Source organism: Peromyscus maniculatus, chromosome 8 (assembly GCF_049852395.1).
Source record: "Peromyscus maniculatus bairdii isolate BWxNUB_F1_BW_parent chromosome 8, HU_Pman_BW_mat_3.1, whole genome shotgun sequence".
Taxonomy (NCBI): Eukaryota; Metazoa; Chordata; class Mammalia; order Rodentia; family Cricetidae; genus Peromyscus; species Peromyscus maniculatus.
The window spans coordinates 64179666-64203865 of NC_134859.1; the positions used below are offsets into that span (position 1 = coordinate 64179666).

At 47.6% G+C, this 24200-nt stretch overlaps 1 protein-coding gene across 2 annotated transcripts; it reads left to right on the top strand.

Moving 5' to 3' along the window:
- Positions 1-4562: 4562 nt before the first annotated feature.
- On the top strand, positions 4563-23941 carry Spag5 (sperm associated antigen 5). 2 transcript variants are annotated; one of them, XM_076542960.1, is made up of 24 exons: positions 4563-4993; positions 5133-5258; positions 6739-8054; positions 8155-8332; positions 14766-14840; positions 15077-15169; positions 15241-15375; positions 15694-15813; positions 16064-16156; positions 16242-16355; positions 16596-16689; positions 16903-17050; positions 17120-17222; positions 17555-17688; positions 17877-18018; positions 21357-21468; positions 21715-21801; positions 22057-22177; positions 22267-22378; positions 22761-22841; positions 22954-23109; positions 23187-23261; positions 23369-23449; positions 23631-23941. In XM_076542960.1, the coding sequence occupies exons 1-24, from the start codon at positions 4880-4882 to the stop codon at positions 23700-23702; spliced, it is 3882 nt and encodes a 1293-aa protein (XP_076399075.1). In that variant the 5' UTR covers positions 4563-4879; the 3' UTR covers positions 23703-23941. The 2 variants fall into 2 exon arrangements, with proteins under 2 accessions (XP_076399075.1, XP_076399074.1); XM_076542959.1 differs by having other exon boundaries at positions 4714-4993; positions 15080-15169.
- The last annotated feature ends 259 nt before the right edge of the window (positions 23942-24200 follow it).

Sequence of the window (24200 nt, forward strand, 5' to 3'; positions counted from 1 at the left end):
CCCTGCACGTTGTCCTCTTACTTCCACACATGCATGTATGTACATGTATACACACACACACACACACACACACACACACACACACACACTAAATTAAAAATAAGTTATTAGTGACACATACACACACACACAATAAATGAAAAATAAATTATTAGTGATATATATATATATATATATATATATATATATATATATATATAATATCTATACATATACAGGTGCCTGGGTATATAGTTCAGTTGATAAAGTCCTTGTCTAGCATTTATGAAACCCTGGGTTTGATCCAAGTGTGCTGTAAAAATCCTGTAATCCCAACATTTGGGAGGTGGAGGTAGTGGTGGGGGGTGTCTGAAATTCAAGGTCATCCTTGGCTACATAGTTTGAGATCAGCTTCAACTTGAACTGACTGTGAAACCCTACCACACACACAAAATGTAAAAACAAAATAAGGACAAGGGTAGTAGATTACATGATATTGTGTACCTAGCACAGTGTTACTCTCAATTCATCTGGTCACAGTAGCATAATGGATTAGTCCTGAGGAAATGGTGAACATGTCACTGGGTCCCTTTTGTAAGCCATATTAGATAGCTTAGAGATAAACATGTATTGTCTGAATTATCTCTTAGACAATGAGAACTAGGTGTGATGTCTCACATATGTGATTCCAGCACTTGGGAAATAAAGGCAGAAGGATAACTGGGGATGATGAGGCCATTCTATGCTGCCTAGTGCATTCCAGTACAAAACTCTCAAGTATGGCATGGTGGCGCACGCCTTTAATCACAGTGCTCAGGGGACAGAAGCAGGTGCATCTCTGTGAGTAGGAGGCCAGCCTGGTCTACAGAGTGAGATCCAGGACAGCCAGAATAATAGAGACCCACTTTCAAAACCAAAAGAAAAGAAAGAGGAAGAGGAGGAGAAACCTAAAAAGGCCAGGTGTTGTGGCACATACCTGTAATTCCAGCATTCAGGGGTGGGAGGTCAAGGCCAGCCTGGGCTCATAGTGAGTTTAAGGCCAATTTGTTTACATAAGGGCCTGTCTCAAACTAAAAAAATATGGGAATCCAAATGGTATAAGAGAAAATAATCTTGACTAAATAAAAAATGTATCTCTATGGCTCAGTGCTTGCTACTCTTCCAAAGGATGTGAGTTTGGTTCCCAGCACCCACATCAGGCAGCTGACAACCTCTTCTAACTCCAGCTCCAGCACCCTCTTCTAACCTCCAGGGAAACCAGGCATGTAGTTGGGACAAAGACATTTGGAGTGGGAGTGCTGGGCCAGAGGCAGGTGGAGCTCTGAGTTCAGGGACAGCTTGATCTACAAAGCAAGTTCCAGGACAGCCAGGGCTACACAGAAACACCCTGTTAAGAGAAAGAGAGAGCGAGAAAGACCCTTTGCTGTACCTTGGTCAATTCCAGGCTCAAGAGCATTCTCAGGACTCCAGAGTCTGACGCAGAAGGATTGCTGAAAAAGTGAGGCCAGCCTAGGTTAAAGAAAGATCCTGCTTCAAAAGCAGGGAAATCATTCTATTGAGAATGGAAGAGCAGATCCTTGGTAGAGCACAAACATAGCTTGTGTTATGGTCTGAATGAAAATGGCCCCTGTAGGCTCAGAGAGAGTGATACTATTAGGGGGTGTGGCCTTGTTGGAGGAAGTGTGTCACTAGGGGTGGGCTTGGAGGTTTCAGATGCTCAAGCCAGGCCCAGTGTCTCTTTCTCTTCTTGCTGCCTGCTGATCCAGATGTAGAATTCTCAGCTGCCTCTCCAGCACCATGTCTGCCTGTGTGCCACCATGCTTCCCACCATGACAACGATGGACTAAATCTCTGAGCTGTAAGCCAGCCCCAGTCAAATGTTTTCCTTTATAAGAGTTGCCATGGTCATGGTGTCCCTTCACACAATAGAAACCCTGAGTAAGACAGCATGTTCTAGGCACTGAGCTCCATACTCAGCACCACCCACCTATATTTCCACCCCCCCCCCCTATTTTTATTCAGTTATTTTAATGCCTTCAGACTGGTACTGTTCTGTTTCTAGAGTCACAGACTTCAATAGGAGTATAATGCACTGACTAAGGGGCAGGAGAAGAGTGGAAGAAGAATCCAATTTACATCACCAGAGCCTTAGCTTAAAACAACAAAAAGAAGGCTATGCTTGGTGACACGTATGCCTTTAATCCCAATACTCAGGAGGCAGAGTTTGGGTCCAGTCTGATCTGCATATTGAGTTCCAAGAAAGCCCCAAGCACAGAGAGACTCTGTCTCAAAAAAAAAAAAAAAATAAAAGAAATACAATACAAATTACTTAAATAATTTGTACCTACGGACATGTTTGTCTGTGTGCCTAAACACTTGTTCACATATGTGCAGGCGTGTGGAGCCAGAGGTCAACATCAGGTATTTCCTCCAGGTACTCTCTACCTTATTTTTGGAGACATTTTCTGTCACCAAACCCAGAACTCACTGATCGGTTAGACTGGTTGGCCAGGAAACTCCAGGGAGTCCTCCTCTGCCCCAACCCTCACGTCAGGATTACAGACATAAACTGCTGTTTCTGTTTTTTTGTGTTTTTTTTGAGACAGGGTTTCTCTGTGTAGCCTTGGATGTCCTGGAACTCACTTGGTAGCCCAGGCTGGCCTCGAACTCACAGAGATCCACCTGCCTCTGCCTCCCGAGTGCTGGGATTAAAGGCGTGCGTTCTGGAGATCCAAACTCGGGTCCTCCTGCTTTCACGACAAGCTCTTTACTGACTGAGTCATCTCTCCATTCTTCTCTTGCTGTGGGACGTCTCTCTGCAGGCTGTGAATATGTGTTGCTCTGATTGGTTGATAAATTAAGCTGCATTGGCCCACGGCAAGGCAGCTGAGAGGCAGACGGGAAATCTAAGCAGATATATGGAGAGAAGAAAGGAGAGGACAGGGAGACACCAGCACCACTTCAGGAGAAGCAAGATGTGAAAGTATCAGTAAGCCACAGCCACGTGGCAACTTATAGATGAATAGAAATGGGTTAAGTTATAAGAGCTAGCTAGCAAGAAGCCTGACCCATAGGCCATACAGTTTGTAAATAATATAAACCTCTGTGTATTTACTTCAGTCTGAGCAGCTGTGGGCCGGGCGGGACCGGAGAAACCTTGCAACTACATTCTACTTAAATAATTTTAAAATTGTCACCCTGTTCAAAAGGCTTTAAAACATGAAATTTTAATATATTTTATTTAATTTAGAATATCTTAAAACTATTTCAATGTGTAATTAATATTATTTTTTCCCATGTGAGGTCTGATATGTTGTGTGCATTTTACACCTGTATCACATTCCCATGTGAAGAATTCAAAGCATGTAGCCAGTAGGAATGTACTGAGAAATACAGTTCCTATGGAGAGTATTTCCTGAGACATCTGCAGTTTCTAACATTACAGCTCCTCTTTGGAGCTGGGCAGTGGTGGCGCATGCCTTTGGTCCTAGCACTTAGGAGGCAGAGGCAGGTGGATCTCTGTGAGTTCAAGGCCAGTCTGGTTTCAGGACAGCCAAGGCTGTTACACAGAGAAACCAAACCAAAACCAAACCAAACCAAAAGCTCCTCTTTGGTTTGTTTCCTTCTCTCCGTTCATTAATAAGACTTCCAGACTTGCCTGGAATCTCAGCACTCAAGAGGCTGAGAGCGGACTGGGGACTAGATAGGAGGCTGGCAAAACCGCTTCAACATGGCACCATCAATGATTAACCTGAATACTCACCTTCCAGGCTTTGTGGCTCCACCAATTGGAAGGTTGAGACAGGATGACGGGGAGTTCAGGGTCAGCCTAAGCACATACAAGACCCTGACACAAGAGAAACAAAAAATTTGCTTTGGAGGCAGAAGCAGGAGGATCACCCCTTTGAGGCCAGTTTACGCTATGTATTGAGGCCCTGTCTCAAATAACCAAAACCTTCAGCTGGTAATGAAAGAAAGAGAGAGAGAGAGAGAGAGAGAGAAGGGAGGGAGGGAGGAAGGAAGGAAGGAAGGAAGGAAGGAAGAGGGAGGGAGGGAGAGAGGGAGAGGGGGAGAAAGAAAGAGAGAGAAAGAAAGAGAAAGAAAGAAAAAAAATTCGGTCGCATGTGATGGCACCTACTTTTAATCCCAGCACTCAGGAAGCAGAGGCAGGCACATCTCTGTGTTCAAGGCCAACCTGATCTACAAAATGAGCTCCTCACCAGTCAAGGCTGCACCCTGTTTTAAGGACAGACACACATACACACACAGTGGATAGATTTCCCCTATAGAAGAAATTCAGTTGACAGAAGCCTGTCTTCATGGGATACTGTGCAGATTATATTCTCTTCGATTCAATTCCTTATGTATAAAATGAGTGAGTTAATAATACAGCAAGCACTTGAAACAGTGCCAGGGTCATCATAAACGTACAGTACAGTACATGTCAGCTGTTATTCTAGTAGTCTTGTTGCAGGCTCTAAGGTTAAGACACAAGAAAGGCCCACAAATTCTTAAGAGGCATTTACCTGAAGGCACTTAGGGATTCTCTCAGGCCGTTAAGAATCTGGCACCTACACCACGACAGCCCAACCCCGAGTCAAGTGCGGCTCACTCGGTAACTGAGGGAAAGGAGCCACTGAAACAGGGTTCCTTGACTTCCCACCTGCCCACCGTGTCCCTGACCCGAGGATGCGGAGGATGCACACCCGCGCTGCCTGGAGCCCAAGTAGAGGCGTTGGGCGGAGCGCGCAGAGGCCAGTGGGGGCGTGGCGAACGCAGGTCCCGCCCACCAGACGTACTGCGGCCCCGCAGCCAATCCGAAAGCGCGTATCGGGTTCAAATAGAGTCGGCGGGTGAATGTGGCCAAGTGGACTTGATCAGAAAAGTGACCAAACTGAGGATGTGGAGGGTTAAAACACTGAATCTCGGCTTGTCGCCGTCGCCCCAACCGGAGAGGAGAGAACTCCCGCGGACAGGGCACTGCCAGGGCGAGGCGTCGGCGGTGCCGAGGCCGGTGAAGTCCGGGTCCCAGCAGGGCAGCGGGAGGCTTTTGTTGGCTCCGCGGCCTGGCGGTTGCGGGAAGACACTTCCCGGAGGGAGAAGGGGCGCGCTTGGCTGAGCCGGGTTTCCTCAACTCTCGCTTTCTCTCTCAGGAAAAAACAGCTATGAGAACTCCTCTCCGAGAGCTTAGACTGCAGCCCGGGGCCCTCACGGATTCGGGGAAAGGGCCGCCCATGTTCTCCACGTTGACCCCATACCTGCGCAAGCTGGAGCTGAAGGTGAGATTCGCCTAGGCAGCTTCTCAACTGGGCTGTTTGCCCAGGCCGGGTGCTCAGAGGAACAGAGGGCCAGGGCTGGAACGTAATTAATAACGATAATGAAACCTTCTACTTCCTTGACATCCATTTACAGCTATTCAGGCCAACAGAGAGGTGCCCCGGGGTGGTTAAAACGAATCCACCGAGAACCTGCACCTCTATTTAGCTGTTTTTATTACCTCTTTTCCCGTTTGACCTTTACCAGATTCCCGAGAAATAGTTACAGTTACTATTATAATAAATAGCCAGTTACACTGGCTCATTTATGGAGAGGTCTGTTTGATATGAGTGAGAATCAGTCAGAATTTTCCTGGATCCAATACTTGAAAGTATTACCTTGCAGAATTGCCTTTACCGAGATGTACTTTAGCCAAAAGCCTTTTCTATTATTCTTATTCTTATTTATTTACTTATTTTGATTTTCTGAGACAGTTTCTATATGTTATAGTCCTGGCTGTCCTGGAACTCACTTCATAGACCAGGCTAGCCTCGAACTTCCTGAGATCCACCTGCCTCTGCCTCCCAAGTGCTGGGATTAAAGGCGTGTATCACCACCGCCCAGCCCCCTAGGGTTCTTTAAAGACATTTTGGAGAACTTACTTGCCTGGAGAAATTGTCCTGAAGAATTGCTATCCTTTTGTCTTGCTGTTAATGAGAACGATGAAGCAAGCTTACCATTCTTTTGAAATATGGAAGTTTGCCCTTTTTTTTTTTTTACCCCCCTTTGGATCATGATTTTGTTCTTTGATTTCGTGGTATTTGGTATTGAACCTATGTCCTTGTGCTTGCTAAGCAAACACTCTGCTGCTGAAGTAAATACCTCCAACCCTCTGTCATTAGCTTTCTCTCTTCTGTCTGTAGTGACTCTAGACTCTGACAGCGCTGGAACAGATCCCCTATGCAGTCCCTCCTGCCGTAGCTTTTATTTAGATGTAGCTTAGAATTAGAAAAAGACATGGAAAGGTCGTAGTTGAGCTAAAGTCTCCCATTGACAGGAACAATGGCTGGATCCCCATTTTCGTGTGGGATGCATTAGGGTCCAAAGTGGCTTCCTAGTTTTCTTTCCCTGCTGGTGGGTCTGTGTAGTAACCAGCCAGGATTGGCTAGCTTCTTGCCTCAGAAGAGATAGTGAGGACTCTTTGCTTTTTCTTTTTCTTTTTTTTTTTTGGTTTTGTTTATTATATATAGTATTCTGCCTGCATGTATCCCTGCAGGCCAGAAGAGGGCACCAGTTCTCATTACAGATGATTGTGAGCCACCATGTGGTTGTTGGGAATTGAACTCAGGACCTCTGGAAGGGCAGCCAGCGCTCTTAACCTCCGAGCCATCTCTCCAGCTCCCTCTTTGCTTTTTCTGAGTTTGGATATTATGGTGTACCCACAGTTACACGTCGAGGACTGAACTGACTGCCTTGGTCTATTATTTTTGTTTCTTTTGGCAGGAAAGGAGCAACAACTCATCTCCGGTGGACTTTTTCAATACTGAGAACTCATCTCCTGTGGATTTTATCAAGACTGAGAACAACTTCCTTTCAGAACAGTTCAGCCACCCTTCAGAGTACATGGAAGCTTGTCAGTATGAATCTGATCTAGCTCCTGAAGGCTACTCTCCTCTCAGTGCATCTGAGAAAGCAGCAGCAACACCGGATGACGTTGTGGTAGAGCCAACGGATGAAAGTATGCTTAAAACCATGGTTCTTTTACCCTTTCCGCCAGGGCAGCAGCAAGACCTGATGCCTGAGGCTCCCTTAGAGCCCATAGCAGAGAAAAACAGCAGTTCTCTAACTGAGTCTTTGGGGCTGGAAGATCTGGTGGCAAAGGAGGTGGCACCTTGTGTGGAAGGCAGCTTTTCAGAAGTTGTTGCTGTGAGGCCGGAGCAACCTACATTCCAGGACCCTCCATCTCATGGCTTGGAAGACAGCTTTTCAGAAGTTGTTGCAGTGAGGCCTGAGCAACCTGCATTTCAGGACCCTCCATCTCATGGCTTGGAAGACAGCTTTTCAGAAGTTGTTGCAGTGAGGCCTGAGCAACCTGCATTTCAGGACCCTCCATCTCATGGCTTGGAAGACAGCTTTTCAGAAGTTGTTGCAGTGAGGCCTGAGCAACCTACATTTCAGGACCCTCCATCTCATGGCTTAGAAGACCCACCCAAACCCTGTCCTGAACAGTTCCACTGCTCTGAAGAAAACCTAAGAGGCATTAACACTGAAGCTGCACCTGAGGACTTCGTACCTTCTGGAAATGCCTTGAATTTCTCTGTGGCCTGGCTTTCTCCTTCAGCTGCCTTGACCGACGATTTCCCTGTCGATCATGTGGATGCAGGGGAGGAAACTGTAGAGTGCAGAGTTATACAGGAAAAGGAAAAGAGCTTTCCCACCTCCCCCGAGGGGGTGGAATTGGGACATCAAGCACTTGCTGCAAATGCAGAAGACGTCCCATCCGTATGTCTGACATCAAGTCCAGTAGAACTGGGACCCCAGGAGGCTCCAGACTCAGCTGTAGAAGATGCCAGAAGGATTCCTGGCTTGGAATCAGAGGCTTGGATGTCCCCATTGGCCTGGCTAGAAAAAGGTGTGACTACGTCAGTCATGCTCCAGAATCTCCGCCAGAGGTTGTCCTTCCCTTCTGTGCTTCAGGATGCTGCCGTTGGCAACACACCCCTCTCCACTTGTTCTGTGGGAACTTCTTTTACTCCTCCAGTGCCACCAGAAGTAGGTACCAAGCACAGTACTTCAGAGACAGAGCGCCTCCCCTTGGGGTAAGTGTCCCTTCCAAGCTTGTGCCTCTGGAGCTCCAATACTCTAGCCTGCCACTGGCATCTCTCTCTTCCTGTCGTCTTTTCTTCTTTCCTGTGGTAGCTGCGGGCCCCTGGATCTGACTGCCTTGTCCCGACACGACTTGGAAGAGAACCTGTTGAACTCTCTCGTTGTGCTGGAAGCTCTTTCCCACCAGCTACAAGCCTGGAAGAGGCAGCTCTCTGTCCCGCCCCGGGAATCTCAAGACCGTAGCACCCAGACTGACTGCTCCGCTTGTGGGGTAAGAAGCATCTTCACAGAGCTCGGAGGATCCCAGTGACCCTCTCTCTGTCTTAGAATCAAGCTGAGAAAGAAGCTGCCAGAGGGAAAAGAGGAAGCCTTAACCGCAGGCTCAGTCTTAGAATAGGTGTAAACACTGAGAACTTAAGCCAGGTGTAGTGCTATGTGCATGTAATATCAGGTCTTGGAGGGCTGAGGCAAAATGATCGAAAATTCAAGGCCAGCCTGAGCTATAGAGTTATAGAGTTTGGGGCTAGCCTGTCTTTTTCTTTTTCTTTTTTTTTTTTTAAAGCTGAAGGCTGGGGGTAGTGGCGCACGTCTTTAATCCCAGCATTTGGGAGGCAGAGGCAGGTGGATCTCTGTGAGTTTGAGGCCAGCCTGGTTTACAGAGTTCTAGGACAGTCAAGGCTACACAGAGAAAACCTGTCTTGAAAAAAACTTAAAAAAAAAAAAAAAAATGGGGCTGGAGAGATGGCTCAGAGTTTAAGAGCAGTGACTATTCTTCGAGAGGTCCTGAATTCAATTCCCAGCAACCATGTAGTGGCTCACAACCATCTGTAATGAGATCTAGTGCCCTCGTCTGACATGCAGGCAGAATACTGTATACATAATAAATAAATAAATCTTAAAAAAAAAAAAAAAACCTGAAGATTGTCAGATGGTGGTGGCATATGCCTTTAATTCCAACACTGGTTGGATCTCCAAATTTGAGGCCAGCATGCTCCACAGAGCGAGTTCCAGGTCAGCTAGGGCTACATAGAGAAATCCTGTCTTGAGAAAAAAAAAAAGATCTGGTCCTACCTTAAAGCGTTGGGTTCTGACTGTACTGGGGTACGTCCAGACTTACCAAGGCGGGACAAGTAAGCAGTCACTTATTTCTGTTGTGCTCAGAATTGAACCCAGGGCCTCTGTGTCCTGGGCAAGTCCAGAGCAGCATCTTTAGCCCAAGAATCATTTTCTAAGTCATTATCTTCCAGATATATTATTTACTAATTGTTTTCTTTCCTATTTCTCCATTATCAGTTCCCTTACCCTCTCAACTAAGGAAGAACATACTTATACTTCCCGTTCCAATTTTTACAAGCTAGTCAAGGGCAAAGAAAATCTTTGCCTGTGTACCGTGAAAGCAAATGACTGCAGTGATTAAAGAATGTGTCATATCAGTGGGTCATGAAACTTTTTTTTTTCTTTTCAGACAGGTCACTCTTAGCCCAAGTTAGACGGAACTCACTTTGTAATCCAGGCCAGCTTTGAATTTTTAGTGATCCTCTATCCTCCAGCCTCAGCTTCTCAGAGTACTAATTAGGATTATAGGTATGAACCACTGTGCCCAGCTGGATCAATAAACTTTGTCTTTTTTTCTTTTAGATATGGTTTTTTAGACAGAATCTACCATGTAACCCTGGCTGGCCTAGAACTCACAGAGATCTGCCTTCCTCTGCTTCCTGAATACTGGGATTAAAAGCATGTACCACCAAGCCCAACATTTTTCTTTCGGTGTTTTTGAGGCAAGGTCAAACTGTAACCCAGACTGGCCTCGAACTCATGGTGTCCAGTCTCCTAGATGATGGGATATGGTCAAGCTTATGTCATCATGGCCAGCTAATTAAGCTTGTGTGTGTGTGTGTGTGTGTGTGTGTGTGTGTGTGTGTGTGTGTGTGTGAGAGAGAGAGAGAGAGAGAGAGAGAGAGAGAGAGAGAGAGAGAGAGAGAGAGAAAGAGAAGAAGAGAGGAAGAGGAAGAGGAGACAGGACACAGTACTTGGAGGCCAGATCCAGAGGCCATGTTTTGGAAAGAGTTTGTTCTTTTCATTCATTATTTGTTTGTGTTCTGGGGATAGGAATCAAGTTGACAGGGTTTCGTGGTCAACTTGCCAGCCCCTTATTAAAATTTCTGATGAAAGTTCACCAAGATTTTTGGAATATGTCCCCGAAGGAGTTCTTAGTCTTGGGTGACCTGCCCTAGTTATTCCCATTATTTAGCAGAAGGATTCTAGTGTTGTTAGAATGGGAAAAAGTCATGAATCTCGCTGAGTCATGTTGTGTTGTGGGAATCACAGTAATCTCATACAGGAGAGAAGCTTCATCTGTTGGTTTATAGGAGACTCCCGATAAATTTTTCCCGGTTGTGTTTAGGGTTTTATTCAAAATCAGAATACTGTTGCAAGAGAATGCATGAGACTGGGGATGATTATCTCAAGGGAGCTAATCCAGATCAGACAGACAAATAATGCATGTTTTCTCTCCTGTGCAGACCCTAGATTTTAATCTGTGTGTGTGTGTGTGTGTGTGTGTGTGTGTGTGTGTGAGAGAGAGAGAGAGAGAGAGAGAGAGAGAGAGAGAGAGAGAGAGAGAGATAAAACTAGAGAGGGGACCATGAAAAGGGAAAAGGAAAAAGAGGAGAGAAAAAAACCTAATGTAATGGTTTACATGTGACATGAAAGGAGGGGACATTTCGGGGAGGGGAGGCAGGGGATGGAGGGAAGAGGACAATTGGAGAGAAGAGAGTGTGCCAGACATCGCTGGGCTGCAGAGGTGGCTCAGCGTCTGACCGCACTTACTAGCTGGCAGAGGACCTTTGTTTGGATTCCAGCACCCACATGGTGGCTCAAACTGTCCTCAACTCCAGTTCCCTTTTCTAGCCTCTGGGGGCACCAGGCATGCTTGTCACATTCATACATGCAGACAAAATGCTCGTACACATAAAATAACTCTCAGGGGAAAAAGTTTTTTTTTGTTTTTTTTAAATGCCATAATGAAACCCATTGCTTTGGACACTCATTTAAAAATAAATAAATAAAAAGCCAGGCATGGTGGCACACACCTTTAATCATAGCACTTGGGAGGCAAAGGCAGGTGGATTTCTGTGAGTTTGAGGCCAACCTGTCTACATAGTGAGGGTATGAGAATATGTAGGACTACACAGAGAGCCTGTCTCATAAAAAAAGAAAAGAAAAGAAAATTTAAAAGACAGCTGTAATATTAGCCTGCCATGGTCATGACCAGTCCAAGCACTCAGTAGGTAGAGCCAGGTTTGACACAACTTTGAGATCAGCCTGATCTGTTTAATGAATTCCAGGCCAGGCTGACTTCAGGGTGAAACACTCAAAAACTGAGAGATGGCTGGGCATGGTGGCACACACCGTTAATCCCAGCACTCAGGAGGCAGAGACAAGCAGATTTCCGAGTTCGAGGCCAGCCTGGTCTACAGAGAGAGTTCAGGACAGTTAAGGCTGTTACACAGAGAAACTGAGTCTTGAAAACACAGACACACACCGAAAAAGGTTGAGAGAAGGGGTCTGGAGAGATGTCTTAGAGGTTAAGATTAAATACTGCTCTTGCAAAAGACCTCAGTTCAGCTCCCCGCACTCACACTGGGTGCTTCACAACTGCCTGTCAGCCTGCTTCCAGGGAGATCCAATAGCCCTGGCCTCTTGAGGCACCTACCCACACATGTACACATAATTAAAAATAATAAAAATAAATCTTAAAAAAAAAAAAAAAGCCAGAAAAGGGCTGTTGAGATGGCTCGGTGGGTAAAGGTGCTTTACAACAAAGCCTGATGCCCTGAGTTTGATCCCCAGGACCCACGTGGTAGACAGAACCGACTACTGCATGGGTTGTCCCTGACCTGCATGTGTGCGGTCACTCACACACATAAATAAAGGGATTGAGAAACAACAACAAAACCTACATAGGAGGTGTGAGAGGAAATGACTTGAGATGTGCTTTGCTTCCCCTTAAGGCTTATTTTTCACGTGCAGGTGCCCTCGGAGGCTAGAGGTGTCAGATCCCCTGGAACAGGGGTTACAGGTGGTTGCTGTCATCTGAGGAAAGTAATTTTTTAAAGACCTCTGTTCTGGCAGGACCTGATTGAGTGCACCTGTAACCCCAGCACTGGGGAAGATTGGGAGGATCAGGAGTTCAAGGTCTGCCTCAGCTACCTGTGAGCTAAGGGCCAGTCTGAGCTATGTGAGACCCTATCTTCTGTTTTATTTTGGTTTTTGTTGTTGCTGTAAAATAGCGATAAAGAGCACTGTTCTAGAGGACTCTAGCTGTGACATCACAGACTTAGGAAGAAAGAGAATAGTGATGGGAAAAGAATGGAAAGTCCCAGTATGTGGCTGCAGTAGCTATAGTGATAGATGTTTGGAAGAGATGGTGTCCCCAAACCTTCTCTTCAATTGCAAGTACTGTCAAAGCAACTTGACCTTTCCCCCTACATCTGGAAACCATGGGCTCCTTGTTTCTCTAGCTGGCCAATTGCTTTCTTGAAATTTTTTGTATCTTTTTTCTTGTCCTTGGCCTCATTTCACGTCCCCAGATCTGCCTTCTCTCCTTTTCCTGTGAAGCTGCCAGGGCCTTTGGGAGGCCACTGAAGCAGAAGCAGAGAAAGGAAGTGACATCCCCTCAGCCACTTGCCGTCCCCACGCATGTTCTTGCTGCTTGGCTGCCTCTTCGCTTTAATCGCATCACCTGCCTGACTGCCCAGCTCTGAGCAGTGTGTGTGGCCCTGGCCAGGATGTGGGCGTTCCTCTCTGCCTTTCTGCACAGTACCATAGATAGATTGCTTTGCTGGGGAAGGGGGCTGTAAACTCCAAGAGACCTGAGGGTGACGTGACAGCCTGCTGAGAGCCAGATGCCAGTGCTAGGGGACTCAGCACTGCTGCTTCTGCAGGGCCCTTTACTGTCTCCCTTTGGGTGCTAATGAAGACGCCCACTGAGCACAGTATTGCTTTGTAACCCAAGTGGCGGCGAACTCAGGGCCATCCCTCAGCCTCCCTAGGGTAGGATTACAGTCTGTTTGCTACCAGGTCTAGCTTCTTGCTAAGATTTTTATCTGCCGTAAGAAAGTAGACAACTGAAGTAAGGAAACGGGGTGGAGATGGCTCGGTGGTTGAGGGCATTTACTGCTCTTCCAGAGGAGTGGACGGAGTTCTGTTCCCAGCATTCACATCAGGCTCACAGCCACCTGTAATTCTAGCTCCAGGGAAATCTGATGTCTCTGGCCTCTGTGGGTACCTGCACTTAAGTGTACACACAGGCACACACATATACATGTAAATAACAATTAAGAAAACAGAAATAATTTAGATAGGACTGGGATATCGCTCTGCCATAGAGCACTTGCCTAGCATGGATGAGGCCCCAGGTTCATTTTCTAGCACTGCAGGGAGGAAGGGCAGTTTGGGGTGGTAGAAGAAGTTAGAGATCGGTTGATAAGTGCATGGTGAGCATGCTTGAAGACCTGAGTTCGATCCCTAGAAGACAGGTTAAAAAGCTGGCATGGTGGCGTGCATGAGCTTATAATGGTGTAATGATTTTTTTTTTTAATGTGTGGGTCTTGCCTTTGTATATAAATGTGTGTACCACTTGTGTGCCTGGTGCGTGAGGAGGCCAGAAGAGGGCCTCAGATCCTCTAGAACTGCACTTACAGACAGTTATGAGTTGCAATGTAGGTGCTGGAAATGAAACTTGGATCCTCTAGAAGAGCAGCCAGGACTCGTAACTGCTGAGGCATTCCTCTGGCTGCTATTTTTAATTAAAGAAAAGAAATCTTTATTTTGTGTGAATGTTTTGCCTGCATGTATGTATATGTGCCAACATGTGCATCTGGTACCCATGGGGGCCAGAAGAGGATGCCAGATGCCCTGGAACTGGAGTGAGGGATGGCTATAAGATGCTAAGTGGGTGTTAGAAACTAAACCTGTCTTCTTAATTGCAGCCATCTTTCTGTCTTCTGCTTTATTTTATATTTTAGCTAATATACACTGGTTTCATTATGGATTTGTTTGTTTGTTTGTTTTTTGAGACAGGGTTTCTCTATGTAGGCCTGAATGTCCTGGAACTCACTTTGTAGAACAGGCTGGCCCTGAACTCACAGAGATCCACCTGGCTCTGCCTCCCGAGTGCTGGGACTAAAGGCATGCATGCCACTGCCTGGCTTGCATCTGGCTTTAAAAAAAAAAAAGATTGATTTGTCCTTTATGTGTGTGTGTGGGTGCTTGAGTGTATGTACAGTACGCCATGTGTCTACAAGTGTCTGCAGAGACCAGAGAGCACCTGATCATCTGGATCGAGAGTTACAGGCAGTTGTGAGCCACCTGATTTCAGTGCTGGGTGCTACACCAGATCCTAGGGACTGAACCCGTGTCTTCTGGAAGAGCAACAAGTGCTCTCAACACTGAGCCATCTCTCTTGCCCCACACCCGGCTTTTTACCTGGGCTCCAAGTAGTCCGACTCAGGCCCCTGTGTGTGCAAGGCAAGCACGTTACCGTTATCTCCAGCCCCCTCGAGGTTTTTCTTTCTCACTTGGCTTCATCTGATTGTGAGCCTCATTTTTGCATCTTATATGAAAGTCACTGGCACGAGGGAGCATTAGAGGCTGCTGGTGTATGTTATCCATCTAAAAAGAGCAATTCTTTCTTTGGCTAGGTCACTAAGACACCTAAGCATCTTCAGGACAGCAAAGAGAGCAGACAGGCTCTGCTGCAAGCCAGGCATGTCATGGTGAGTGTCGGTGAGCGTCGGGTGAGCCGATACCACTGGGGGCCTTGTCAGGATAAAAATGGAGGGTCCTGGGTGGTTAGTAGATGGCGACACATAGCCGTAGCAGTGAAGGGCCATCCCAAACCTTTGTCCAGATCTTTGAATTGGGGTGTGGGGGCCTGGCTTTTCCCAGCAGTGTCCCTTCATCTTGCTTAATGACTGCATTTGGTCTAGCCTTGCCGTCTTGTCTTCTACAGCAGTCATGGGTGCTGGTCTCTAGAGAGCTGATCTCCCTGCTCCACCTGTCCCTGGCACACATGGACGAAGACAGAATGACAGTGAGTCAGGAGGTGAGCATCGCCAAGGTGACCGTAAGCCCGGAAGAAGGCCCAAGACATAGCATCTCATTCTTCTTTTGTAGTCTCAGCATGCAGAAACCGTGGTTTCCTCCTGTTCTCGTGTGCTGAAGAAACTGAGGGCAAAGCTCCAGAGCCTCCAAACAGAAAGGGAGGAGGCAAGGCACAAAGAGGAAATGGCCCTTAAAGGCAAAGCTGCGGTAAGGTGTTCCTGGATGCAGGACTCCACTCCAAGGTTCTGTAGCAATGACTGGAATCGTAGAACTGCCTGGCCTGGGGAATTAAGAGCTACTGGGGGGGTGGGCAGTGGTGGCGCACATCTTTAATCCCAGCACTTGGGAGGCAGAGACAGGGGCATCTCTGTGAGTTCGAGGACAGCCTGGTCTACAGAGCAACCCTGTCTCGAAAAACCAAACAAGTAAAAATAAAAATAAGAGCTACTGAGGTCTCTCTGGTTCTGGCCTTCTGTGCTGTTTTCTTTTTACACACCAAGTCCTTGCAACCTTTTCCCTACACAGGCAGAGGCAGTGCTGGAGGCTTTCCGAGCACATGCCAGCCAGCGCATCAGCCAACTGGAACAGGAGTTGACATCTATGCAGGAGTTCAGAGGCCTTCTGCAGAAGGCCCAGACCCAACTGGTAATTGTCTTTTCCTTTTTTGAGACAGGCTCTCACTGTATAGTTGAGATACTTTGTTATGTAGCCCAGGCTGGCATTGAACTCACAGAGGTCTGCCTATCTCTGCCTCCTGAGCACTGGGATTTAAGGTATGTGCCACCACTCCTGACTCAACTGGTAATCTAAGGGCATTTTTGTTCTTGGGGCTCCCGACACTGACAAGATGGTCTCATACTCCCACTTAGCTGCCCCCGTGATGATTCCCTTCCAGATAGAACTTCACACAGAGCAAGAGGCGCTGGCTCAGCAGACAGTGAGTCTGACGTCTGCCTTGCAGCAGGACTGGACAGCAATCCAACTGGATGTGAGTATGTGGGGCCATCACAGCCACTCCCTTGGAGGCAGTTTCCTGTCCTTGAGTGTGCGCCACTGATCCCGTTATTTTGTAGTATGGGACATGGGCAGCTTTGCTGAGTCGGTCTCGAGAACTCACAGAGAAACTCACAACCAAGAGCCGCCAGGCCCTTCAGGAACGCGATGCTGCGGTCAAGGAAAAGAAGCAGGTAACCTGGAGTGGGGGCTGCTTAGGCCTGCTGTCACTGCTTGGCTCTGAGGTGTCCCCTTTGAGCCCAGCACGTCCACTTCAGTCATTTGTCTTGTCTCTGCTTGTTCCTGGGGATCAGCTTCATTTTTGCAGCGTTGCTGTTCTGGAAGTTTGCACTCTTATCCGTAAGGAAAAGCTGCAGTGAGTCCTGGAGTTCTTGACTCAGGAGGAACTGGTGGAAGGAAACTGTCTTTTCTAGGTTTCAAAGAAACTTGAACAAGTCTCTGCCCATTTAGAGGACTGTAAAGGCCGGATAGAACAATTGGAGCTGGAAAACAGTCACCTTACCACAGGTGCGTGTGCGAGTGTGAACACGCGCATGTGTGCAGGTGCATAAACAGTTGACCTGCTTGTCATGTGGCAGAAGAGTAAGGAGGTGTTCTGGAGCACTTGATTAGGGACAGAACTGTGTGTGTGTGTGTGTGTGTGTGTGTGTGTGTGGTGGCGGTGGTGGTAGGGCCCTGACTTAGGACTACCATGGTGTCATTAGGGTACTTTTGTTCTAGAGCTCGAGGCTAAGCTGCAGATTCTGACCAGCACAGACAGACAGCTAAAAGAGCTGCAGAGTCAGCACGCCCATTGTGTCCAGGACCTGGCCACGAAGGATGAGCTGCTGTGTCAACTTACCCAGAGCAACCGGGAGCAGGCTGCTCAGTGAGTTCTGGAAGGTTATTAGGGCAAGGGACCCAGCACGAATGGGCTCTCAGAGGTGGTCTGTTGCAGATGGCAGAGGGAAGAGGCGGAGCTGAGGCACACGCAAGCAGAGCTGCAGCGTCAGAAGGCTGTGCTGGCCAAGGAGGTCCAGGATCTGAAGGAGACCCTGGAGGTGAGGAGACCCTGGAGGGGAGGAGACCCTGGAGGTGAGCAGTTCAGCTGGGAGCAAGGGGTGGGGAAACCTCTGGACTGCGACTCTCGCTTGCTAGGCTTGAGGGGAGTTGGAGGCTGGACTGGAGAAAGCCTCTGTCCCAAGCTCTAAAGTCACTTCCTCTCCCTTCTTCTTTCCATCCCTCCCTCTCCTTCCTTCCTTTCTTCCTTCCTTTCTTCCTTCCTTCCTTCCTTCCTTCCTTCCTTCCTTCCTTCCTCCCTCCCTTCCAACCCTCCCTCTCCCTCCTTCCTTCCATCCCTCCCTCTCCTTCCCTCCTTCTCCCACCTTTCCAGTTTGCAGACCAAGAGAGTCAGGTTGCTCACCTGGAGCTGGGCCAGATCGAGTGCCAGCTGAAAGCCACCCTGGAAGTGCTGCGGGAGCGCAGCCTTCAGTGCGAGAACCAAAAGGACACCGTGGAGAACCTCAAGTAAGAACCTGCTGCCCTTTGTGTTCCTACAGTGCCGCCTTTCCCCAGCAACCCTTCCAGAAGCTGAGGTCTCCCTAAGAGAACCATGGGGGTGTTGAGTTTCTCTCTCTCCTAGAAAAAGGGGATCTGGGAGAAGTGTGCAGAGTCAGTGTCTGGTCTTTGCTAACCTTTGGGGTTCTGAATTTCAGGGCGGAGCTGGCCAGCACTGTAGCAAAGCATGAGAAAGAGAGCCTGGAGAAGACATACCAGCATTCTCAAGAGCTGAGGCTGCTGACGGAGCAGCTGCAGAGCCTCGCCCTCTTCTTACAGGCAAAACTGAAGGAGAACAGGGTAGGACGGGGGTTTCCTTCCCATCCCATTGTATCTTTGGCTCTGTTCTTTGTCATTTTCCGTTCTCAGTATTGAACTTGGGGCCTCACACATATCAGGACAGCTCTCTACCACTGAGCCTTATTCCTATTCTCCAGTTCACCAGTTGCATCTTTCTTATATAGAATAGGCTTTTTAAAAAAAGATTGTTATATTTTATTTATGATTATGTGTGTGTGTGTCTAGGTGAGTGTGTGCTACATGTGTGCAGGTGCCTGTGGAGGCCAGAAGAGGGCGTTGGATCCCCTGGAACTGGAGTTACCGGCTATTGTGAAATGCCCGTGTGGGTGCTGGGAACTGAACTAGGGTCCTCTAGGGGAACAGAAAGCGTTCATTTTGTTTGTTAGTTTTTTTAGAGACAGGGTTTCTCTGTGCAGCCCTGACTGTCCAGAAACTCACTCTGTGGACCAGGTTGGCTTTGAGCTCACAGAGATCCATCTGCCTCTGCCTCCCAAGTGCTGGGATTAAAAGTGCCACCACTGCCTGGCTATCAGACTTCTTCAAAACCCCACTCTTTCATCATTCTGTGACCATCAGTGGTTTTAAGTTACCTTCAGGACCTCTTTAGCCTGTCACGCATACCTTCTTCTGCCTTCCAGTTAGAAGTCTCTCACTCCAGTTAGGCTGCTTGTACAGCACACACATCTCATTTCCATTCACATCTTGCCTCCAGACGGTTCCATATCCATATCCATTCTCTTCTGTTTTCCATTGGAAATCCTTTCTTTCTTTTTTTTTTTTTCCGAGACAGGGTTTCTCTGTGTAGCTTTGCGCCTTTCCTGGAGCTCACTTGGTAGCCCAGGCTGGCCTCGAACTCACAGAGATCCGCCTGGCTCTGCCTCCCGAGTGCTGGGATTAAAGGCGTGCGCCACCAACGCCCGGCAGGAAATCCTTTCTTTTTTCTGTGAAAATCCTCTGTGGTTTCTTCCTGTGTTTCTGACATACTTGCTCTCCTTAGGCACTTGTATTAATTTTCTTTGGTTATTAAAGAAATTTAGCCGGGCAGTGGTAGTGCATGCCTTTAATCCCAGTTCTCTGGGAGGCAGAGGCAGGTGAATCTCTGAGTTCAAGGCAAGCCTGGTCTACAGAGTGAGTTCCAGGACAGCTAGTACTATACAGAGAAATCCTGTCTTGAAAAAACAGAGAGAGAGAGAGAGAGAGAGAGTGAGTTTTTTAGCCTTGCCTTTTTGGCTTCTCCACTGTATGTGCGAAACAATAAGTGGTTGATATTATTCAGTATTTAGAATTAATTAGTTTATTCAACAGTTAGAGATACAACCAAGATCCTCTTCTCCAACTGGGTAGGAGCTGAACACATAAAATGCTAAAAGTTCTGTAGTGAACTTCAGGGAAGATGGATATAAGGTTGTCATTGTGACTTATGACTAGGATCTGTGTGCGCTATTGTGGAAACTTGAAAGGAGGGTCATTTTATCTTTTGAGAGTTTAGGATACCTTCTCAAAGCAAGTATCTGACCTTGGCAGTCCATGTTTAGAAGTTTATAGGGAAGGGTAGGCATTCAAGAAAGCCCACCAGCCAGAGGAAACATGAAAATTATATATAGAAAGTTATACACAGCCAGGTGGTAGTGGCACATGCCTTTAATCCAGGGCTACATGGAGAGACCCTGCCTCAAAAACACAACAAATAAGTAAATACATACATAAAAATCAATTGATGAGCTGGGCAGTGCTGGCACATGCCTTTAATCTCAGCACTCAGGAGTCAGAGGCAGGCGGATCTCTGTGAGTTCAAGCCTGGTCTAGAAAGAGTTCCAGGACAGCCAGAGCTATTACACAGAGAAACCCTGTCTTGAAAAAAATAAAACAGTATTTATATATATATAATTATATATATATATATATATAATTATATATATATATATATATATATATATAATTATATATATTATATAAAGAAAAACAAACAAAACCCAAAACAAAAAGATTCCTGACATCAACTTTAGGTGTGCGCACACACACATGTGAAGAGACAGACATTCATATACACATGTATGCACACCGCACATGCACACATCAAAAGAAGGAAGAAGAAAACTACAGGATTTAGAATAAGTAACTGAACTTGGTGACTGACGTAGAAGCAGAAGAGTGACTGATGATGATAAAATGACTAGAAAGTGACACTGTCTAGGACTGGGCCGGCATACTTTTCTCATGTGGGGACCAGTCACAAGTGTTTCAGCTCTGTGGACCATCTGGCTTCACCTTGCCGCTCAAGAGTAGCCACTGACAGAACTGAAGGGAGTGCATGTGGCCTGTGTCCTGAAACATTGCAAGACTGGTTGGCAAGCTACAGTCTGCTGCCTGTTAGGAGCTAGAACAGCAAATACTGAACTAGGCACAGATTTTTGAGAGTGAAACAGAGAAAATGGTGAACTTAAGCTTTATACACACTAGTTTTTAATGTAGAACATTCTGGGAGGTTCATAAGTGGTTTTCTTTGGGCCTGGAGACTGGGAAAAAGTCCAGTTGAGTGAAAGGGATTGAAGAGTCATTCATGTGGAAATGATGGTGGAGTGCAAGTGTTTGTAGAGTTCTTGAAGCCAAGCACTCGGGCTGGAATAGAGTCAAAAGGGACTGAACCCCAGGCAGGCAGGCTTGTGAAGTCCAAGAGTTAAGGAAAGACCTGTGAGTTGAGAAAAGAAGCATCTCTAAAGCCTGTCCATGAAGGAAGGTCATAATCCAAGGTCATGATCCAGAAGAAAAAGTTTCCAAAGTGCCTGATCATCATTATCAAACAGGCCCAGTAAGTAAGAGCTGGGAAGTACCTGTTTTTGAAAGTAAAGGATGTCAGGCTGGAGAGATGGTAAAGAACACATATTGTTCTTGCAGAGGACCTGAGTTCAATTCCAAGTACCCCTCTGTCCTCACTCATGCAGACAGATACACATATACCTAAATAAATAATAACAAAAATAATTAAAAAAAAAAAAAAAAAAGAATTTTGACTGCTGAGTCACCGGCAGTGAGAATCTCAGGTAAGAATTATAGGCAGGCCTTCCTTCTCCCCCTTCCCCCCATTAAATTTAAGAGAGAAGACAGTAGTAGCTAAAAGACTTAAGGTTTTGTTTTTCATTTTAAATGACTGTGGTTTTAGTGGGAGAAACTTAAGCACGTGAGCGTGTTCGGGGAAAGGCATTAGTGGGAAGCTGGAGGTGGGACCGGAAGGTAGAGTGGAAGCTCATTCTGGAAGGGTAGGAGCATCTCGGAGCTCAGGAATCGCTCTGAGTACAGCCGGACAGCTGACGGATGTGTTTTCTCTCCTTTGTCCTTAGGCTGAACCAGAGATCGTTCTGCCCAGCACAGGCTGCGCTCCAGCCCAGGAACACCCTCTGCCCGCTGATAGCACCGTGTCGGAAAACACCCTGACAGTGGTGGCAGATGAAGGTTAAAGGCCCTGGGATTTAAGGGAGGGGAATGTGACCGCTCCTCATGTCACCTGGCACTGGTGCACACCACTGGACATGTCTGTCTTACCTGCTTCCCCTGCAGCAGTCCCCCGGGTGGGTCACCAGAGAGACCCTCTCTATGCTTGGGTTTTTTATGTTGTTGTTTTTAGAGACAGTCTCATGTAGCTCAGGATGGCCTTGAATTTCTAGGTACCTGAACGTACCTGGTTTATTTTTGTTTTAGAACCAGAACCGGTTCCCATACCGTTGCTTGGAAGTGGCGAGAGTGCTTTCACCCGAGTAGCATCAACCACTTCCCTTCGGCCTGCAGGTTAGGACGGGCTCCAGGGACCATGCCTTATCTCTCGAGGATCTGGTGGTGATGAGCAAAGACAAAGCCGAGAGAAGTGCTTTGCTCTAAAAACCTCAATTCTGCTCGGGCTTGTTTTATTTCTGCCTTTTGGGATCTCTAATGTTCTGGATAGTGAACCCTTGTGGGTGGGGAGCATAAAGTTGTGGAGACAGTGCTTGTATACCCCGTCCTAGGCAGAAGGGCTGTACCTCTATCTAGGACTTTCTCTTTCAGAGACCCCGGACCTGGAGAAGAGCCGGGCAGAAGTGAGTACCGTGCTGCTGGAGCTTCAGAGGCTGTGTTCTCTGCTCCAGGAGTCTAAAGAAGAAGCCGTTGAGGCCCTGCAGAGGCAAATGTGAGTGGTGTTAATGATCGGGGTGATGAGACAGCCCCTCAGGCCACGGGCAGAGGACAGGAAAGATGCCGACTTCTTCCCTCCCACAGCTGTGACCTGCAGACTAGACTACAGGACCAAGAAGAAGAGCACCAGGAAGCCCAGAAGGCAAAGGAAGCAGACGTGGAGAAGCTGAACCAGGCCCTGTGCTTGTGCTACAAGGTGAAGGAGGGACCTGAAAGTGGGGCGACGAGGAACTGGGGCGGCTCCACCGGCCCCCTGGGAGCCACTCTCTAGGAATCTAGGTAGTGGGGGGTTTCCAACTGCTGCCCTAGTTCTGCCCTTTTGGGGTCAGACATTTGATATCTGAGACTTAGCTCTGGGCTGACCTGTCACGTTCAAGCAGACCCAGGAGAGAAGCCTCTAACTGAAGCAGAGCTCTGAGACCAAGATGTGCCATGCTTGACTTGGCCCTGAAGAAGAAGTGGACTGATACGAGCTAGTCCCCAGGGCTGAGCACAGCTCATTCTGTCCTGCCTTCTGGAAAGAGCCGAAAAATAAGTTAGCTTTCCTCAGTGTTTTCTCTCCTGTTTTTTCTTCACAGAACGAAAAGGAGCTCCAGGAAGTGATACAGAAGCAGAATGAGAAGCTTCTCGGGCAGATAGACAGGAATGGCGAACTCATAGTATGTTTGGTCCTCGTGATGTTGTGCTGGGGCCTCTGCTTCTCCCACCTGATGGGGTAGGGGAAGGAAGGACCCCAGAGTGCTGTTGGATTACCTCTGCTCTTGTTCCCAGAGTCTCAGGGAGGAGGTGACCCAGCTCACACGTTTACTGCGGCATGCGGAGACAGAGACCAAAGTGCTCCAGGAAGCCCTGGAAGGCCAGCTAGATCCCAGCTGTCAGCTGATGGCTACTGAGTGGATCCAGGAAAAAGTGTCTCTCTCACAGGAGGTGACTCAGAGTTAAAGGATCTGGGCACCCAATGGGGACCCCAGGCTGTGCCCCTATTAATGTGGACATATTTCTAGGTGGACAAGCTGAGGGTCATGTGCCTGGAGTTGAAAAATGAGAAAGCGAAACTGGTGGTCAAGTACCAGAGCCATGTAAGGAACCGTTTTCTCCCATCGCCAGCAAGCGCCCTGCTGGACTGCCTGTGCCCTCTCTAGCTGTGGTCTTTAAGTAGGGTTTATGAAGCCTGTTTGCATTTTAGAGGAACATTCTCGAGGAGAACCTTCGGCGCTCTGACACGGAGCTAAAGAAGCTCGATGACACCATTCAGCAGATCTACGAGGTACAGTGAGGGAGGTCCCAGGACCTGGCTGCAGGAGTCCTGAGGAGCACAGCTCTGGTTCTCAGCCTGGCTGGGAGCTAGGCCTGACTCCTTCCAGTGGCTTTCTCCGCTCCAGCCTCCCGGGCCAGGAGCTTTGGCTTCAGTCTTGTGATTCAGAGCTGCTTCCTCTGCCTGTCCCCAGACTCTGCTGTCTGTCCCAGAGGTAGTGAAGAATTGCAAGGAGCTACAAGGATTGCTGGAGTTTCTGAGCTAACAGAAGGAAGATGGTGGCCTAGTGCTGTGCACCTGTAGTTCCAGCTGCTCCCGAGGCCGAGGCAGGAAGATCGCTCACTCCCAGGAGTTTGAGACCAGTGTGGGCAATACGGCAAAGAAACTGAAAGCTGGATTCTGCTTCATTCCTTTCTCCTGCAGGGTCCCTTACCCTGGTACTAGAACCAATTGGCATAGAAACAACTGTGTTTTATGGTATTTAAATAAAGCATATTTAATGTAGTCCTCGAGTCCACTGGATCTTATGTTTGGGGTAGGGATGGAGAGATGCAGTCAGTCAGCTCGGCCCTCCAGCCTGGGCACCTTCACACCCCACACCACCTCCCGTTGCAGCCAGAGCCAGGGCTGTCTGTTTTTCTTTGCTTGATTCTCTTGCTTCCACAAATAATGGCAGTGGACTGCCTGTTCCCTGGATCACTGCCTGGGGGGAACAGAAAAGACTCCATTCATTTACTTTCTCCAATCCCCAGGGGGTAGGCAC

Excerpts from the sequence above, each read along its gene's own strand:
- Spag5 (XM_076542960.1), top strand. The coding sequence starts at position 4,880 with ATGTGGAGGGTTAAAACACTGAATCTCGGCTTGTCGCCGTCGCCCCAA. Across the intron at positions 15,376-15,693 it reads CCCTTAAAGGCAAAGCTGCG|GCAGAGGCAGTGCTGGAGGC; the intron begins GTAAGGTGTTCC and ends TTCCCTACACAG. Across the intron at positions 23,262-23,368 it reads TGGTCAAGTACCAGAGCCAT|AGGAACATTCTCGAGGAGAA; the intron begins GTAAGGAACCGT and ends TTTGCATTTTAG.